The sequence below is a fragment of the Paramormyrops kingsleyae genome, chromosome 15, assembly GCF_048594095.1.
Source record: "Paramormyrops kingsleyae isolate MSU_618 chromosome 15, PKINGS_0.4, whole genome shotgun sequence".
Taxonomy (NCBI): domain Eukaryota; kingdom Metazoa; phylum Chordata; class Actinopteri; order Osteoglossiformes; family Mormyridae; genus Paramormyrops; species Paramormyrops kingsleyae.
The window spans coordinates 23,833,407-23,854,566 of record NC_132811.1 but is presented as its reverse complement, the minus strand read 5'-3'; the positions used below and the strand labels follow the sequence as shown (position 1 = coordinate 23,854,566).

The 21,160-nt window shown below is 37.3% G+C and overlaps 1 protein-coding gene across 3 annotated transcripts in view; it reads left to right on the top strand.

The window, feature by feature from the left end:
* negr1 (neuronal growth regulator 1) overlaps nt 1-21,160 on the top strand; it is a 169,655-nt gene that overhangs the window by 129,045 nt on the left and 19,450 nt on the right. The window contains exons 7-8 of one of the 3 annotated variants that reach the window (XM_023840470.2): nt 1,496-1,580; nt 4,715-4,756. The exons of 1 other annotated variant lie outside the window; for it this stretch is intronic. In XM_023840470.2, coding sequence (XP_023696238.1) covers nt 1,496-1,580; nt 4,715-4,724 — 95 coding nt within the window. In that variant the 3' untranslated portion in view covers nt 4,725-4,756. The remainder of the gene's footprint in view (nt 1-1,495; nt 1,581-4,714; nt 4,757-21,160) is intronic. One more of the 3 variants, XM_023840468.2, reaches the window with a different exon arrangement.

Genomic DNA, 21,160 nt, shown 5'->3' with positions numbered 1-21,160 from the left:
TCTAAATTGTAAGCCTTGTATTTGTATTGCAGTGATCTTGCTTCTATCTAATGGAAACAGAACAGAAAAACCAGAGATCTCATTACAATTTTCCCCTTCCTCTGGGGCTCCTTTTTTATGACAACAATAAACTATATTGGATTTTTTTTAATGGTATGGTTTCAAAGGCTATGCAGGCAGTTTCTTGAATTTTCTGGAAGTGAACTCTTAAGCACCTCCTCTTCCCATCAGAGATTCAGCGCCTCTCACTTTATGACACACTGTAATGAAAAAGAAACCCATTCTAACATCCTCTAATGAAAAATGGCGGAGATTTTGGCAAAATCAACACCCACACACACACAGATAGAAAAGGACGGAAAACTAGTTATAGTTATAGTATAGTACCAGGTGATGGATACTACTGGTACATTGAAAATGAATTTACAGATATAATATTGAAAGACAAAATGCACAGACAAAATCGTGTCTAATGTATATACAGTACTGCCATCAAAAATAAAATTAACAATAAAATCTATTAAAAATTCTATGAAAACATTTCTTGAAAAATTCTATGAAAAATTTTCTTCTTCAGAAGATGAATATTATGATTCAAATGCATGAATAAGTTAAACAAAATAAAATTTATGGATTTAAAGACAAATATATTACACGTAACATTAGCATTTTTTTAGATTAATAATTCATTTGAAATCTTCCTTAGAAATTTCTTCAGATGACTTACATGATATCACACCTTTATTTTTACGTTACTTAATACAGGACCAGTAGTTGTTATTGTAAGTTGTATAATAGCCTGAATCAGGATTTCAAGTGCTCTTCCATTTCATTTATATACGGTTTTTGTTGTTGTAAAGAACATTAAAAGGTCCATCCTTTATTGTGGCCAATTTGAATTTATTTATTTATTTGTTTATCTATTCTTTTTGTATTCAAACATGCTGGCTTGTCTGTGCAAATATCTCATTCTAGTGCTCCGTATATTACAGTATGCATAGCCTTAAAATACTTTCCTGTTGTTTTTCAGTGTTATACATAACAATTGCCGCAGTTATTAAAAATAAGAACTGTATTACTTCTAAATCAGTGTGCATCAGAAATAATTTGAATGGACAATTTAATACTAAATTCAAATTGGACTTCAAAGCAAAATTATAATGAAATTGTCTATGTGTTAGCTCTCAGCCAATGGAGCAATAATGTGTATCATTAATGTAGCTTAATTAATGAAATTTTAAACTGTAGTATGACGCAAAACACAATTCCTGAAAGATACAAGAGTCATATCATGTTTCTGAGTAGAGCAGGAATATCATTTGTTCATGTGTCAAGTATAAAGTATCAGTTAATTATTTTAGAAATTAACAAACTGATGATTGATCAAGCCAGAACAGAAGAAAACCTGAAAGTATCATATGATATTGTGTTTGTCTTTGAATTGTTAAGGGGGGTTTATTTGCATTATATTAAATAAACAATTTGTATTTCGAAGTTTGTGTCAGGTTAAACCACAGTTTCCACCCTATTGAATTGGCACGAACTTTCAAGAATGGATTTGGTTGGTGCGATAAAGTCAGGTAACTAGTTCTTTGTCCATTTTGTGTTGCACCGCTATTAGAAAATTATGGAGCATATTTAAACCTTTCTGTTCTTTTGTATTAAAACTTTTAATAAATAGAATTTATTAAATGCAAGTTTTTCTTAAACCTATCATGAATATGATGTAGTATAAGCAAAATGGCATTGTGTATAGTAAAGTGCTGCTTTACTCTCACAGCAGCATTTTGTATCGTCATCTACTGTAAGTCATCTATGTGTCTCAGTCAACATCTCTGTTCTTTTCCTGGTTTCCCTGGAACTGCAGCTTCTGTTGCCTTGGACATGTTGTCATGGGATACACAGGAGAAATTCCGGTTGATTTTGCCTTATTGGATTTTCTCTATTAATTAAGGTGTTTGTAATAGATTTACAGGTTTGACACTATTCTGTTTGCACAATGTGGGTGAAATCTGAACACACTGAGGTCCCCAGAGTATCCGCCAGTCTATTTCTACCTTTTCACTTGGTTTTGCACAGCTTTGCACTGTAAGGAATTAGAATAATAAAAGATATGTTGACAGAATTGTGTAAGTGCCCACTCATGAAGGAGCATATATCATTACTATCTCTCATGTGGTGTATGTCATCTTTTCCATCTGATGTTGTAACTCTGTCACCATTAAAAGCAAAAGATCAAATAGCAAATTAGTTGGCTAATATTCAGTCTCCTGCATTAGTAAACATTATGCAATATCATAGTTTGTTCTTTTTACACCTATTTTTAAATTCAAAAGTTTTTCTTATAATGCCAAACAACCGTTTATATGGATTGCAATACATGCATAATATAAATAAATAAAAATTAATGAATCTACTGATCCAGTGGATCCAATTAAAAGCATAGTTTGCCAAGAAATATAGCATGGTTTTTGAAGCATACAGATGCCAGAAGTCTAACCAGGTTTTATTTTGTAATAAAAGCTAGTATTGCACTAGTAAAGTTAGTAATCTGTATAGCCTTTCCTCATTTTTGAATATCATTAAAATAAAATCCTTGATTTGGCAGCAATATACTTGCATATGGCGCTTTTCCACTGTCATACAGGAACCGACCCATACCTGAGCCCTACTGCGAAAAGAGGCTAGTTACAGCATGCTTGCAGTTCCCGTCGGTTTTCCACTGCAGAAGGTGGGCTTGGTAAAGGCATTGCCGGGTTTGGAGAGCAACAGCAACGTAAAACTGAAGAGATGCTTATTTGCATCATGATTTACTATGTACAGTTATTTATTTATTTTTTACTCTGTGCTAGTTTCCACTAGCACGTTTGTGAGAATCACCATGTCATGTAAGTATCAAATGCTAGTGTAAATTCGCTTGTGTAAATTTCCTTTACAAATAATCCATTCCATTCAGCTGTTCAAATGTACTTTCTTAAGTAGTTTGTTAACGGCTCAGGTACAGCTCGCATACTTTGCAATGGAGAAGCGCCAGTTTACAGTATGGGTCAGGTAGGGCTCAGTTCTTGGTGGCAGTGGAAAAGCGCCAATAGATTGAAGTTGAAATAGATGAAAATAACACTAAATTATTACAGTTGAGAAGAAAACACATAGTTTAACAACACAGATACCGTACGATGGGAATACCTTCCAAGTCTTGCAGTACAATACTTTGAATGAAATGATGATATTTGTTTCCGCTAATTGAACTACCATTAAACCTTGCAGCAAGAAAAAAATATATATGGTGCTCATTAGACATAGATGTGTTTGTACTTGTTGAATGACACTCATCTTTGATTTCCCTGAAAAATAAATTCTTTCATACATGCTTCTTGTAACAGTATTTCATTTTATGGTGGTCGTGATTCAATGAAGAAAAATGAAACCACTCACAAAGTACATAATGAAATTTCTGCCTGCATAATGCATTTGTCTTACAAGTAAAGATAGACGATGTCACACAAACACTTGAATAGTCTGTGATGGAAAGCCCTGCGGGATGTGAGCATTTCTTATGACTAATCTGGTATACAAGAATAGCTACGTGAAAAATATATTATTTTTCATACAGAAGGATTTAATGGAGGGTTTGTGATCTTGCTTATTTTTCTGGTATTAACATTCAGTTTTACAGAATTAATAAGCAGGTAACACACAGTCAGTATATAGACTTTTTATCATTATTATTATGATCATATTTTATCATTTTAAATATTAAGTCAAATAGGTTATTTAGGTTTTTTATACCTTGCTGAATGGGTCTCCTTTAAAATCTTTAGGAGGTTGAATATGTGCATGGTAATTATTGGGCTGATTATTAAAATGTAATTAAATCTTTGATTAAAATGCTACCCTTACCCAGTGAACTTAACAGTGCTATAGACCATTAAAATCAGTAAATATCTGAGTTTTGCCTTTTGAAGTTTCATGACCCTGATGAGCTGGAGATGTGGACTGTTGAAAGTATAGAGCCTGTTAGGTGAAGACCGGGCCGTCTGGGTGCCAATGGGTCAGAATCACATGCAGATCTGTAATATTCATGCCACCGCACAGGCATTTTGTCACAGGAGATCATTCGGTTGTATGCAGTGTAATATAAAAGGGAGCTTTGGGTGCTGGAGGCATATTAATCAGAAAGTAACCGAAGCTGAACTCATGAATATTCATCAGTATGCATTATTACCTTCAGAATGTCTGCACAGTACTTCAGTAAATCAACAGGATTTAAAGAACTTTTACAAGCCATTCTGACTTAACTAAAAAGTGTTCAGTGGATGGTGTTGAACTTGTTACGAGATATGCTCAGCTGAAACGTATTTCGTTTTATGGCAGAAAATATATCCTACAGCAGCAGTGGTAGTACTGCACAAGCGCACATAACGCTCCACATGTGTGTCAGAATGACCTGAGTTTGCAGTTTATGGCTGTTTCATAGGGCACAGTGTGAAAATGTGAATGCCTTAAACAGACCGTAAGAGCTGATACAGAAGAGGTGATCAATCAGAGTTCTCCCTTCGCTGGCAGGAAACCGAGGTCTCCAGACACAAATGTGTTTTTTATGTTTTCATTCCCTGTCTTGTCTTTGCATGCATGGTTTTCTTTTGCGTCTCCATTATGTTAATAATACATGAATGTCCTCTTTTTTCCTTCTTCCCCCTTTTGTTTCCTATAGCAATTATTGAACCCACCCCAGCTAGTCCAGTCTCAAGCCCAGGTCAGTATATGGTAACATGCTGTACGCAAAAAAAAAGCAGTATTTTTGGGACCTCTAACTTGGAAAAAAAAACTTTCCTCTATTCTAATGTTCTTTCCTGATTGGCTGGGATGCCTGCTGGTGTACAGCTTTGTGTGCCCTTTATGAATTGATTTCCTCTTTTTTCCCCTTTAAGTTCCTCTCCGTGTGGGCAGCCGTTTCATTGCACACTTCCCCACCGAATCCCTCTCCCACAGAGTTATGTGATGTAATCAGTGTAACTGTCATTTGTGGCTCTGAGACCGATGCTTTGTAAAGGCTGACAGCTTCCTCTGGCTCTGTCGTTCTTTCTTATGCCCCATGCAATCTGCATGAAGGGCAGGATATTGATACAAAGCTATTGTAATTCTGCTGTTTGTTCTGTTTAGTTGGTCTTGTGCAATTTTTCATATAAATGCAGCTTTTGCTGCAGGTGGATCGTTTTGTTCATTTTTTTTTGTTTGCTGTTGTTGTTTACTATTACACTGCTTTAAAAAAATCCAGCTACTGTTATCACTCTGTCAGGCAACCTCTTTACTTGTTTTGTTTTGAATAACTTGCAAAACGTAACCTCTAAACTGATTACATTGTTTTGTTTAATGCTCAATATACACATAGTGCACAAATCAACATAGCAAGCAACGATGAATGGAAATGCATCAGACACCATTATAAGATGTGTCATAGATTTACCAGTTTTTGCAGTTTCCTATTATAAGGGTACCCAGCTTTGTTTGAGCATGTCCTCTTTGGTGTCTCTTACCTATTTATTTGAAATGAATATAATTATCCATTGGGTTCTGTGAAATTGCAAGTGAAGAATCAGTTCCCTGGCAGTATGCAAACCTTAGCTTTCATTTGGTTTAATGCTTGCAGAACAAATAACAATTTCATGGTTTAACGCAACACTGCAGTATCAATTTTTGAGATACACTAACTCAACATGCCTCTGTTCTCCTTTTGTTTTCTTCCAAATGGTCTTTTTGGCTAATTTTGTCCTTGCCAAGCTACTTCAGTAAGTAAAGGTATTAGTCTTGCCAGCAGACTTCACCCTCAATGTAATCTGACAGTCAGTTACTTTTGGTTATATTTTTACATTTATATACAGCATATATGTATCTGTTTATGCGTGTGTTAATTATTAACATGTGGCAAACCTGTGAAATAGATGGTTTCTTAGTATGACTGATTTTTTGAAGAGGATGTATAGGAAACGTAATGTCAAATGATTATTTTAATATATTTCATACTTTGATATTTAAAGTTACATTTACATAAACAGAAAAAACCCTCCATTTTAGGAACAGTACTTTCATGTCAACAGGCCTGTTAGTATTGTCATGTAAATGACTTTGTGTTTCTTAAACACAGTAATGGATAATTTGGAAAAAACAGAAAAAAACAATAACATAATAAAAGCATTAGATAATTAATACTTAATGAATATACGTATGATGTTAAAATCATTGTCTGAAGACGCCCTTACAAATCATGAACTACCACTTAATGGCATTCTTCCTTGTATTATAATGTTATGCTGTTGCTGATTAATCTTTCATTACTGTATGCAAATATGGGAGTACTCTAGGATTTGCTGTTGTCAGTATAGTATAAATTCTTAAGCTTTTCAGATGCAGTATCATTTATATTGCAAGGGAGGACAAATAAAACAAGGATGTATCTAGAGATAGCTAGCTTTGGGTGCAAACGTCATTAGCCTGCTAGGGAGACCTATCATAATCGGCAAGGTGAGCTACAACCGCATATGGTGATGACCTTTAGCCAGCAGTGAATCACGCTGACGTACTCAGAGTACTGGATCACAGTGCAGCAGAAGCATTCCAGTGGCCTCAGTCACCTCCTTCAAAACTGCCGCGTCATTCCCCTTTTCATTCTACCATTCCTCATAAATTGTGAGTTTGTTCAATACCTGTTGTCATAAAATTACCATAAACTCACCCAGGAGAAAATTATTCCTACAGCAATATTGGTAGGCCTCACAATTATTTCTGATTTTGATTATTTTTCCTAAAAAAATATAACATGCCCATAAATATTTTTGAAAAAAGATGCTATGTGAAGGACCATTTATTGGTTGTCATGATTCTAGTTGACTACGACACCTCGTGTAAAACTAAATGATTTATGTTACAGCTGAAGGTTTGTGGCTTTTGTTCATAAGCAGGGACCCATGTTAATAAATCTGTTGTCAAGTACAGGATGCCTGATATTGGACCCTTTTAGAATGAGATGTTTCACTCGTGTCTCAGAACCGTTTAGTCAAGCCATAATGTGACATCGTTGAGGGCTGCCATGACCCATGACTGTCTGCTTTAGAAATAGTGTCTTTGGCAGTCAAAATGGACCAATAGCAATAACCAATTTTACCCATGAAAAACCATTTAACAGAGGGACAAGGATCCATCAAATGAGTTCAGTTTGTAAATTGTCATTCAAATGAAAACGCTAACTTCTATCACTTAATAGCTAGGTCAAGTGGTACTACGGTGGGTTTAACTGCTTAGTCATCTTCTTGATGGTTCTATGAGTTTGATTCTCTAACAATTGGAATGTCCTTTACGAGTTTAACAAACACAATAACAGTAGCACAGTAGCATCAAACATTGTTAATGTCTGCCCTGAATTACTATAGAACTTTTACCTTGCCTCTTTTCATTCTTTTAATCACCTGCTTTATCTCGTGGTCCTTGGCAGAGCAGAATGTACTCCTTATTATTTCATACTTTTTTGGTTTAGCTGTACTGATAATAATGCGGCACTTGTAAAATAAATAATTTCAGTTAATTAGAGATAACTAATGTAGCCAAGACGACTAGTCAGGTCACATCAGCATTGAAATGTTTATTTTGCCCTACTTTATATGACTGTCTTGAAAGACAAAATACAAAATACCCATTAACTGTAAGAACATTTGTAAACCTAAAATCTATCCCAGGAGTAGATATATGTAGATATTACAGAATCATAGTTTCAGATATATTTCCCTGCCAACTAATTTTAATGTAAAATTTTATCCTGCTCAACAGAGAATTGGGCTGGGACTTAATGAGTACATAGGGATAAAACCCAATTTATCGATATCTGAGTCAAAACAAATAATGAAACGAGAACAGAAGGCGCACTATTACTGAAATGGTGCGTGCTTGGCATTCAGGCGAACACACGCCCATCAGAAGTTGCTCACAGGCCATGAAGCAGCCCATACTGAATCCTCAAACTTCATTCGAAGCATATGGTGTAGCATATGTCATCTGTCCACATCACTTGCATTCTGATCATTATTACAGTTGCCGACTTTTACATACTCAAGCTTCAAAAATTAGCTCCTCCGCATTGCTGTTGCCCCTGTGGTTGCTCATTTCATCCACAAATTCAGTTCCTTTTCATCCACTGTCACATTGCATGTATATAATAATGTGCTTTTCAAGTCTCTGCACGTCCTTCACTCTGTCTCCTTCTAGAGCGTGAGCCTCGCCATTAACGTATGACCAGTATGTCAGACAGCTGTTCGGAGAAATGTCGTTCTGAGGACAGGAACCTCTGTGTCGCTGTTTGGAGTGAACAAGCGTGATTGTCTGCCAATGCGCTGCTCCCTCATGCACCCCTCTTCAGGATGTGCCCTTGCTGAAATGTCTGGCCAGTGCCAGCGGCTGTTAGCTAGTCACCTGGCTTCTGCAATCCAGCAGGACTCGGTGACAGTGACAGGCGGACAGTGCAGGAAGAGTAGAGATTGAGTTTGAGCTGAATATCAGCACTTCATTACTCACAGTGCCTTTCGCCTACTCCTCATCTCCCGCTTTCGTGCAAGAGACAATCGGGGGGAGAAAAGAGCTTTTACAATGGCCACAGAAGGTGTCTCCTTTGTCTGCAGCCTGGCTGTGGAATATGACAGTTTAGAGCAGTTGGCCATTTTGTTTCTCCATAAGAGGTTATTAGACTACAGCTCCATTGTGCATAGTCTGCAGTGATAACAGGCATCATTTTTATCTGCTGAAAGTGAATTTTATCTTGCAGGATGACAAGCACACATTATACTGTCATTGCTATGCTCTCCTGATTCCAGTACTTAAAAAAAAAACTTAGTGTAATATACTGCTTTCATAAAACAGATTATCTGTCAGTTAAAGAGTACAAAGCATTCTTAATTCTTATACAGACCATTATAATGCATTCTGAAGGTATTTATAGTACATCGTAGATGAGAGCATCATGAAGCATTCACAGTATTTATAGCCATGTGCATTCATAGAATATTATAGACATAGCATTCATAGAAAGTATCGCCACAGTATTTCCTTCTGTGCACTGCGCAAAGTTTATCGTATAGTTGATCAACATACTGCATATTGCATGTTGCAATATGTGATGACCTAAATATGAATATGTGATGGATGGCGAATGAATGTACAGGTGGGTGTTTCAGCACAGAGTAAGAAAATAGCCGATATTATATTTGATAATAAATATCAAGCACCTCATCCATAGTTCTCTTCATTAACTGATCACAAGCCACTGTAATTATTCAAACTGTATTTGACCTGAGATATACATTTGCTGCAGAAGAATGTTTGAAAGTATCGCAAAGCTTGGGGCGTTATTGAGTCGTTCAGTGTTGTTCTATATTCCTTTCTCTGGGGTTGAGCACGGCAAGCATCCAGAGGCAGGTTTTGCCGTCAGAAGCCATCGGGTCTCTTCAATTGTCAAATATGATGTTAGAAAATTAGAGCCAATGCAAGGGACATGGCTCAGACTGTGAGCACATTTATGGATATTTTATGGACACAGGCAGCCCGTGAAAAGGTTAGTCCTACATAACCGTATGCAGCATTTACATCACTTTAATTCTGAGGCTGTAATGGAAAAGCCCATGTTTGTGCTCCAGATTTCACGGCTTAATCTAAACTGATGCTGCACCCACTGATTTTACTGACCTCCAAGTGCCTTTTTGCACTTTTTTGAAACATTTGTTCATTAGTTCTGGGAGTTTACCACTGGTTGCATTCGATCTTTTACCCATAAATATGGAACAAAGATTGTTTTATGTTCAATATGCTCTTGTGTACATACAATATGAAATAGAATAAGCACGTATTCTTGGATTTTCCATGCTCCAAAATAGCCAGTTCTATTTAAGGCAAGCATTTAAAAAGCACCAATGGTGATATGTGTTACAAAATAGAACATTTAGGTCACCTCATTTCCTGTGTCAGAAATCTGTGGTAAATTGCCTTACTGACCTAGTATGCTGTCTAAATGTATAAATTATACAATGTAAGTAATGCATGCTAAGGAGAAAAAACATTTTTACAAGAATCTATTCATATTTATATTTCAAAATTATATATTTTTACATGAATTTTTTAATCATAATAAATGCACAAATTAATCAACCAATGTATGAGAATAATGCTAGGTACCAGCTTATTGTATACCGATTGGAAAGGTGCCACATAATGAACATGCAAAAAACAATACTTATGATGGCAAAATCAGATCCAGTTAATGTACATTAAACCCTTTCTGGTTTTACATATTCTTATATTTTGGTCAGCATTCAGTAAATGATTTAAGGATTTTCGCCAATGATCCTGAAAAAGGTGCAAATCAGAGATATGAAATAGAAAGTAAGGTTGCCTTTCTTCCAATAGGTGCACGTTGGTACCTGAACTCACTTACAAAACAAAAAAGTGTCTGGCACAGTGTCTGAACAGATGGCATGTCGTGCATCATACCTGACCTCCAGATCCGCTGCAGGCAGAAGTAGGCCACTGTCTTACATTTACCCCAGTGAACCACTATAATCTCTGCTGCTTTGAAGAACTAATTTATGATAAAGTTCTGTTGTGAACACCAGCGTGTTTTTCTGAGACTGAGCAAGGTTAAAAAGATTAGTGCGTTTGTGTTCTGCATAGTAAACACAAAGATATTTTTCTTCTCCATATAAAACACGGATTTTCTCTGAATTAGAAACGCTTGTTTCTGGTACAGAGCCAGCTTATTGCTGCTAAGTATACGGAGGCCACATGGAGGACTGTGACAGACACATTCAAAATTGAGAGCAATGTGAAGTCTAAGTGGGGACAATGCATTTACTACTGTGGCTTAAACAGTTTCCATTCTACATATGACAATATGGATGTGTTGCTTCCACAATACCGAGGACAAACAGAATGGTTTAGTTATGATAGCACTCAGGTACTCGGGGCAATGATGCAGTTTTTCTGTTGATTTAATGACTTTGATATAGTCGATGGCAGCTGGGCCGTAAACTGCCAGCAGCTGGTTAATTATCAAGCAAAAAAATTTAAAAATTATTAATGAAACAGGTCTAAACAGCAGGCTTCCATGGTGACAACCCACAGAGGCACTCTCCTCCCTGTCTGCTTGCTTTTATACGACATAGCCCGATTACAGAGGAATCTGAAAATGGGCCATTCCTCTTTGGAAATATTATGCAAACAAACTGCCAGGAGTTTCCTGAAGAAAAGAAAAACCTATTGCCATTCCTCAAAAAACATAATGCGGTAAGATTAAATAAAATCCATATTAAGAATATGTTTTTAAAATAATTTTGCATGTCATACATACAGTTGAAGTTTACTAAATCACTTCCTCAGGAGTGCAACCTCTATTTCCACTAGCTGTGAACCTACAGCTGAGAGCCCAGGCCTACAAAAGGAGAACACAGTGAAACAGGCAGGCTCACAGAGGCACCAACTAATCATGCAGCTGTGTAAAATCATGCGATTGTAGTCTCTGATATTGCGATAGTATTATCAGGGGAAAAAAAAAAACAAGAAAAAACAGAACAGAAGGCAAATAACCAGGTATTCTATGATTGTGTGATTTTAATATTTCATTAACTATAAAAATAAAATTGCAGTGTTGTCTTATTGGTTAATTCTAATAAGTTTGCAACCAATCACAGCTGAGCTGAAAGACTACAATGTCTGTATCACTATGCTGACCGATACAGAATAATGACAACATAATGCCACAGCTCAGAGCCTTGTGGAAGGTATAAAAGAAACAGTTCATGTTTTCTGCTGTGTACCTCTCGTAATAAAAGATAATGACTGTACAGTACTTTTACTTGTACTGATATTGTACTTATTATTGACATGCCAAAAATGAGCTGAACATAAAGAATGAATTTGCTTGCTGTGGTAAATGAATGAGTACTTCCCTATGGAATCATTAAGGGCTGTTTTGAGCGATCAAAGGAAATTGAGAAAAAATTGCCTGTTCAGGAATTGTTTAGCGGAAATGGTGTTTCTCATTTGTTTATGATGTGTGCTTGCTGATATAGTGCATTACTTTGCAGCTTTGGATGTTTTTTCTTCTTAATTTTTAATGAAAAGCAGATATTCTGCTAATTACACGGCATAAATATTAGATGACTTGCGGATTTGGGGAGGAGTGTAACACAGCTGACCTCCTTTTGTTCATTACATAAGCCGGGCGCCTTTTTGCATTTTAGGGCAGGTTGCCGGGTGCTTGTCTGCCACAGCAGGGCTCCGACTCACTCAGCTGACAAAACCGAAACAGCACCGGGTCACGGCTGCTTTAAACTGTGACCTCAAAGCTACTTCGGGATGAACTGAAGGGCACCTGAAAAATCATTGCGGTGCGAATAACTGAAAGCAGGACACCAGCCAAGGCGTGGAAGTAGTGCCGCAGACTTTCTGTACCAGTGCCCCAAATCCACCTGCCGACCCTATTTAAACCCCAGAAAGGTGGCTCGTTTTCTGAGAAACAGCTGGGTCCCGTTGACTGTGCAGTCTATAAGCAGGAGGGGACATTCAAAGCCCACACTGTCATCCCTCCCACTGCAGAATCACACCTCCTCCAGTGCCTCTCCGCACCACAACGGCCTCTGCATTCACTGCAGCATCCCATCCCACTACAAATGGCCAGATCTCGGGACTGTCACTTTGACCACAGCTATTTCATTTATCTCCTACTCCACATTATCTAGACATACCCACAATATTCCAGCCTTCTTTCAGAATGCCGATTACAAACAAAGTACCGTGCGTAGTAACCTAGACACTTATAGCTTTGCTATTTAATGCTAATCTGCAGTTTTAACATTTTGCAACAACAGATATTGGTACAGTATAAGGACACTATACGGGTCTAGGCTGCCGTCTGGTGCCCTTCAGATGATTTTCAAAACAGTGAGACTGTGGCTAATTTATGTTAGCATGCTCCCCCTCCCTCTCATGCTTCCCTTTCATTTCTCATTTTGCCTTGCTATGGATTTTATCGGGACTCTGCTACCCATGGACCGTATCAAACATTGCATCCTTTAACCTTTTTCTTGCATATTTTAAACCTTAAAATGAAAAAGGTCCTGTCAGTCTGTTAGAGATGTAGCGTTTTACATGTTCTGTCTTGGTTACTGACAACAATGGGTTTATTCCTTTCTCTTTCAGAATCTTTAACCTCATTAACCCTTTCCTGCTTCTTCACTTCACGTTTCTGAGGGTCTGAGTGATGTCTGCTTATCTCTGCTTCTTTATAATGTTAAAAACTTTGTCTACAGCTGGGCAGCTGAAGAGACAGCACCGTGAAACTACCACTACAATACTGCCAGAATATTTCTTAAATTAATATTAAGAAATGTTTCTTTTTACCTGTAACATCCTTTTCCCCCATTTCATACTTGTCAGACACTATTCTACAAAATGTCATGGATCACAAAGTTCTGAGTGGAAATTAAAAGCATGTTAGCTATGATCCTAATGTGCTGCGGAAGGCTGCTCACCACAGCTAGATCACCTACATTTTTCTTTTACACCATTTTAATATGCATCACAATAAGCATTAGTAATCTTCATTAAAGAGGAATGTCTCAGCCCTACCGTAATTATATATCCCTGCTCCGATCAATGATGTTTACTCTCAGGCCTGGCTTGGCCATTGGGAGTACTGGGAGATTTCCTGATGGTCTGGTCTGCCATTCACAGCAGATCTTTAAATAATCATATGGTGAGACAAGCTGGATGTTTTGGCACAAATGTGCAGTACGGTCCCGGCCTGTGCCTCGAAGTTCGTGGTATGACATATCTGGTGTGATCCCATTGTGCTATGAGAGCACTGTGTATAGTTTAGCTAAACAGAGAGAGAGCTGACGTGACAGGAAGGAAATCGAACAGTATTGGAGCGCAAACTAATCTAATCATTATATAGGCAAAACTTAGTACATTGCTACGCAAAATGGAAAAAAAACTTAATTTTACCTTAATAGTTTTGTTCAGGTTATATTTGGGCAGACGGTTTAGAAATTACATAAGTTTCTAATAACAAGGTTGTATATTTCAGTTTATAATAGTATTGATAACTAGAAACATTTATGCATTGCTTAATATCCTACCACAACCATCAAATGGTTTATGAAGTGTTGTTTTGGCCATGACTACTTTTTAGGGAGTACAGTAGTGATGGCCAAAGCGACCTTCATGAACCATTTGCTGTTTTTTCTAACACCACTAGATGGTGATCTTGGATTACTTTGGGCATGCATTTAGTGGTGTCAGAAAATACAGCAAATGGTTCATGAAGCGTCGTTTTAGAACTATGTACAGCCATAGCCAAAAGTTTTGAGAATAACACAAATATTAATTTTCACAAAGTCTGCTGCCTCAGTTTTTATGACGCCAATTTGCATATACTCCAGAATGTTATGATCAGAAGAATTGCAATTAATTGCAATTCTCTTGTTAACAAGGTGACAGTGTTGATGAGGACAAACCTGGAGATCACTCTGTCATGCTGATTTAGTTATAATATCAGACATGCAGTCATCATTGCTTTGCACAAAAATGGCTTCACAGGCAAGGATATTGCTGCCAGTAAGATTGCACCTAAACAAACCATTTATTGGATCAGCAAGACCTTCAAGGAGAGGGGTTCAGTTGTTGTGAAGAAGGCTTCAGGGTGCCCAAGAAAGTCCAGCAAGCAAAGAAGGCCAGCAGAGAAGCCACTTCTTTCCAAGAACAACATCAGGGACAGACTGATATTCCGCAAAAGGTACAGGGATTGGACTGCTGAGGACTGGGGTAAAGTCATTTTCTCTGATGAATCCTCTTTCTGATTGTTTGGGCAATCTGAAGAAAAAATTGTCCGAAGAAGAAAAGGTGAGCGCTACCATCAGTCCTGTGTCATGCCAACAGTAAAGCATCCTGAGACCATTCATGTGTGAGGTTGTTTCTCAGCCAAGGCAGTGGGCTCACTCACAATTTTGCTTAAGAACACAGGCATGAATAAAGAATGCTACCAAAACATCCCCCGAGAGCAACTTCTCCCAACCATCCAAGAACAGTTTGGTGATGAACAATGCCTCTTCCAGCATGATGATCCAGCGTGCCATAAGGCAAAAGTGATAACTAAGCGGCTCGGGGAACAAAACATCAACATTTTGGGTCTATGGCCAGGAAACTCCTCAGATCTTAATCCCATTGAGAACTTGTGGTCAGTCCTCAAGGTGGGCAAAAAAACCCCCCCACAAATTCTGACAAACTCCAAGCATTGATTATGCAAGAATGGGCTGCCATCAGTCAGGATTTGGCCCAGAAGTTGATTGACAGCATGCCAGGGCGAATTGAAGAGGTCTTGAAAAAGAAGGGCCAACACTGCAAATATTGACTCTTTGTATAAACTTAATGTAATTGTCAATAAAAGCTTTTGACACTTGTGAAATGCTGGCAATAATACTTCATTATACCACAGAAACATATGAAAAAAAGATCTACAGACAGTGAAGCAGCAAGCTTTGTGAAATCCAATACTGGTGTCATTCTCAAAACTTTTGGCCACGGCTGTATATGATGTGTATGATATTTGCATAGTGTCCAAGTCACCTAATGTCCTGTTGGACAAAGTGTAACCTGGACATATGTTGAATAAAATTTAGGTTCCCCCAGATCTCTCAGTCAAGGGTTAATTAAGGTTTAGTTCTTTCAAATGATACTTGAGAGAGAAAGGTATTTATTTGTAATGTTTTTATCTTTATTCAGTCTGTTCAGCGTCCTCTACCCTGGCCAGCTAGTGGCATTCTTCCCAGTGTTCACTTAGGCGTTTCTTAGTTTAGAGTTTTGTTTATTCATTTGAGTGTGATTTAGGATCAGAGTGTTATAATGATTTTCTTTACAATGATGTTTACAGTTATACATGTTTATTATAATAATTATGAACACTTAAATGTAATATTGGTTTATGGTTTTCATAACCTCAGCAATAGTTTATTGAAGAACACTTATATTACCACTTTAATATCCCAAAAGTAGAAAACTACTGCATAAAAACAAAAACTGGACGGTTACTCCTAATTCCACTTTTATTCGAATAGAAATACAAATAATCTTGCTGCCTCAAGAAATACATGTACAAATGCAAACACTGGGCTCATTGCGCTAACTCCGACACTTGTTTATGTGTCTTATGTGTCTTTGTGTAAAGTGTCATCACTATAGAGTGTAATGCAACTTCCTAAATTTCGTGGCTGTTTGGAATGATTACTGGAGTCGACTACCAAATCAAGAGCAAGAGTTCCACAAGAATGTACCACAAAGCCATGTGCAAGTTATTAGTACACAATTTATGTTTCTGATATGAGTGAGTGTCATTAAATATTCATTTAATTAAAATTCTTGGTCAACAGTGAAGTGTCCAGTTAGGTGAAAAACATCGAAGACACATTATGGGAGCTGGGTTGAAATTTAAGCTTAATAATCTTAACACCCACTTTTTGTATTGGTATAGTGTTAAAATCCTAAAATGTTTATGTTCCGTGCTAAAACTGTCTTGCATCCTGAGCTAAATTAAGAAAATCTACATCAAAATTGGACTGTCGATTCTGTTTTCATGCAGGCACTTTCAACCTGAGGCAAGAACGCAGCTGTGTTTGTACGTCAGTTTCAAGCAATGGAAAAGCTGGAAACTAGGTCCTGCCGAGAACTGTGCTGATTATTTAGACATTGAGCTGAAATCTTGACCCTTGGGACAAAAGTTCAATCTGAAACATCGGAAATAAGATCACACAAAAATATAAGCATATCAAAATCTACATGTGGCAGTGCTTGGAACCAGATTCTGGTCTCAAGTATTCTTTACAAAATGGATTAAACGCCTAAAATCACAACAAATAAGGGAATTCTACTTGATACGTTGGAGAAATGATTATGCATTCTCAGTTTCTTTTTCAGTTTTTTTATTGCCAAGCAGCAAACTGAGATCCAGGCTGATAATATCTAATGATGGAAAAACTTAGTTACAGTACTAATTTCTGACCTTGGTGGAGTACGTGCAGCGGGAATCTTGTCCAGACGTGTAAATAACAATTTCATTACTAACACTCCAATTGCCACATGCAGGGTTCAACACATGTGTGAGTCACCTTAGTGCCGCCTCCGGTCCATTCGCCTCAGACTTGGCTAGTGCAGCTGTGAAAGCGGCTTATGTGGTGCTGGAGGCAGAGTACAGGGAATTCTGTAAGATATTTACTCTTTGAGTTGTTTATTTCTTGGTTTGTACATGCCTACTGTGAGATTAGATTTTCATAGTCTGTCCTTTTCTTTGTATGTTGACATTTTAGTGATTGATGTGTGGTTGGAGATGAATAGCAGAGCTTTTTTTAGGGCTGAAATGAAACTGTCATTCAAACTATATGGGAAAATAAAGGAAATCAGTTATTAAGTTGGATTCTCTTACTTTGCATTTATTACTTAAAAAAAAACCCAGAAACTGATTTATAGGATACTGTTCATTTATAATTGTGGTGGTTATATTATAGGGTAGAAAAAATGTAATTCATGTAAGGTTATGGCAGTTGTAAATTTAGCTCTCATTTATTTAATTTTATTAAAGAAGTGTTTATTATATCAATTAAATTAAACACAAGGCTGTCCTTGTTTAAGACATGTGGTTGGTTAGGGTATCTCAGAGGCAGAGTCTATTGTACGACAACAATGCATCTTAGCAAAGGAAGCAATTATTTGCCACTTTTACAAAACATTGCGCAGCATTCATGGAGTTTAGAACACAATGGTGTTTTGTCTGAGCCCACAGGTTGCAGAGAGCTGACAAGAAAAGCCTCTACTTAGCGAAGACGCTTCGACGTTTCACTGAGCACGTTGGCAGCTAAATCACATAATTATCTCTTGCTACAAATAAAGGCGTGTTTGCTCCAGTGAAAGAAAATCTGCTCTGAATGGACCTGTCATATAGGAAGAAGTATAGCAAAAACCAGCAAGTAAATTTTAAATCGAGAGCATATTCTTTTCAGTCCGGCTTATAGCAGAGGGATTTCCGAAGAAGGAGGAACTGATATCAAGTACCAAAGCTAACTTAAAAAAACAAATATTTTTGTTTTTTGTTAGTGGGATCTGAAATGAAAAAGGAGATAAATTCCTCAACCTGAAGTTGTCTTCTGATAAAGACGTGACGCCTAACTTCCAAATGATTAATTCGGTTTTCAGAGTGACAAATCATTCAATTAAAATTTACAAGTGCCTAAACACTGCCCGACCTGAAATAGCTGCACTTATTGTGGATCAGTTTTGAAGAAGGCGCGTCGGCCCCCACACAAAGCGACAGCGTCGCCTTACTGTAGCTGCTCCGCCTTATTCCCCACTTCAGTCATGTGTCTTCTGCAGTGTCAAGTCCTTTTACGTCTAAGCAAAAGAAGAGAAGCGCGGGCCTGTATGTGAGAGAGATTTCAATCAAATTGAAAGGTGGAAGCAATTTTCATCTGGAAATTTTTTTGAACTCTCTCCAAATCATGAATAGTCAATAAAGCCTGAAGTTCTGAAAACACTCTTGAGACAGAGCAGCTACTGGCAACAACACTGAAGTAGAGGAAGCTTTTCATGGACTTTGATGGCTACTGAAAGATCTTGACATCTTTCACAGATGTACGTACCTAATCATAGCACAACTAGATGATTTGAAAGAAAATGGAAAATGTTACTTTCAGCTAGGCCCGTTTTATGATTTTTGTTGTATGCTTTTGTCTTCTTCAACTATCCCTTTTTTTGAAAAGTATATAAAGCACATTTTCATCTTTTATTTCTATATGCTACACAATGCTTCACTTGCACTATTATATTTAACTTAATTTGCACATATTAGTTTTTGCTGGTTTAGAACAGGGGTAACCAGTCTTATCCATACAGGGTGTATGCAGGTTTTTGGGACAACCTTTAGGTCAGCTGTTCAAAGCCAGGTGTGAGGACTCTACAGCCAATCAATCCTCTAATTAGTAATCTAATTAGGGAGTCGCAGCAAAAACCCACACACATGGCGGCCCTTTCTGAATTAGATTGGCCACCCCTGGTTTAGAATGATCACTTGATTTACAGTATGAATTATGAGTAATTAAAAATAAAGAAACAAATAACTAATAAAACTTGATTGGTTTAAGGGATGCATAAGTGGGCTATGAAGGACATCCTGATATTTTTTTTAATATTAAACATAACCAAACTAAGTTGTCTTTGCTTTTAAATTGTTATAATTATGTAAACGTGTTGCAGGCCTAAGCATTTACCACCATGCATTCCCCCATGTCCCAGATGTGCTTTTTCTTAAGAAGTGCTGATTATCTATTGAGTGCTGATGTGCCACAGCTGTTTTTGAAGCCGGCTGATTAGTGTTTGTTTTGTAGTGTTCTAGAATGCATTTCTTGCCAAATTGTACCAATTCCTAAAAATTCTTACAGGAGGAGCATATGTTGTCAATAATTATTCCAATGTACTGTTGCATATTTAATTTTATCAATAAACTAATAGCTAATTGTATGGAATAAGGTTATTTATGCAAAAGTCACAGTATGAGTGTATAATTGAAATTTCAAGGATTTTAAATCTAATGAATTTTTCCTTGGAATTAATATTTCCTTACTCATTATTCATGCTTGACCTCTGCCAGGCCCGTTTTCTGTGCACCATACTGGAGTTCCTGGCAGTTGAGGAGCGTTCTAGCATCTGGAAACTCTCATCTCGCAGTTGCCTTACCATCCTGTGAGAGCTGGGACTTAAACATATACCACCACTGTAGCAGAATTAAAACTGTTACCCCCTGCTGTGTAACAAAGCCAATTATGTCCTCGCGCTGCAGTCAGAATTAGCTAAAGACATTGCCCATGCTTAAAGCACCATCTCAGCTATGGGAGAATAAACGTGGTTATGAAGGACGCCAAAAAAGCCGTTACTCTAAGCCAGACATTGGGACCCCTGGCAAGGAGCTTGAACATAAAGGTAGGAAGCAGCTCCTGCCTGAAGTCAGGGAGCTCGACAGCACTCATATCAAGGTAAAGTACATGTGTCACTGGCAGGGATGTGCTATTTATGCGATGGTGTCAGACACTGATAGTGTCAGTGTGCCTGAGAGGATAAGGCAGCAGAAGAAAAGGCAGGATTTGGGAGCAATAAGGCTTTTTGTGTGAGCCCTGAAATCGACGCTACGACTTGACGGAGTTTTGTCACTTTTCCGTCCTTATTCTGCTTATCTATAAAAATTGCATGTATTCACCATTCTGTCAAAGCATATGCACAATATTAGCATACCACTCCCAGTTATAGTAAGTGTAGCGATCTTGTATTTTAGCATTCAACTTGTAATTATCTTACTGTATAATCATTCTCTGTATTCATGTTGTTACTAAAATCTACAAATTTGGATTTTCTTTTACAGTAATGGCTTTACAGTTAGAAAGGACTATAATGCTATAATGTTCATTACGTCAACTGTAAGCCCACATCTGATGGATGTGAAGAAGAGCATAGTTATTGGATTTTATGCAGCAGAGAAGTCGTCTTTGTGGAGAGCTATACGCCTGTTGAGATGACTTTATTACCGTCACTCTGAGCACCATCTGAAGGTGAGAATCGTTATACTATTGCAGCTGCAGGGGAATATCGTATTCTCAGTTCTAGGAATGCTTTAATCCAGCAGTATATGAATTTGTTTTTTCTATAATAAACTCCCACCATTTCAGGAACCTCTTCTCAATTTTAAAATAAAGTAGTAGCTTAATAGTTCGCATATGGTTATCCAGAATATTTTTTAGCACTATTTTTAAAATAACTATTATACAAATATGAATATTTGTACTCTTGGCAGTTTTTAAAACATTTTAAAATTGTTTTGAAACATAGGTTTAGTATTTAATACATTTGTTTTAAAGAAGAAAACAAATATATCAAACATTCTGGGATTTGCTTTCTATTATTCTGGCAGAAGATTTTCTCCACCCAAGCACTGCAATATAAAATAAACACTTGAGTGGACATAACTTACTCCAAGACCCAGAGATTTGTTTTTTCCTGTTGATCCTCAGGGCTGTGACAGCAAGGCAATGAA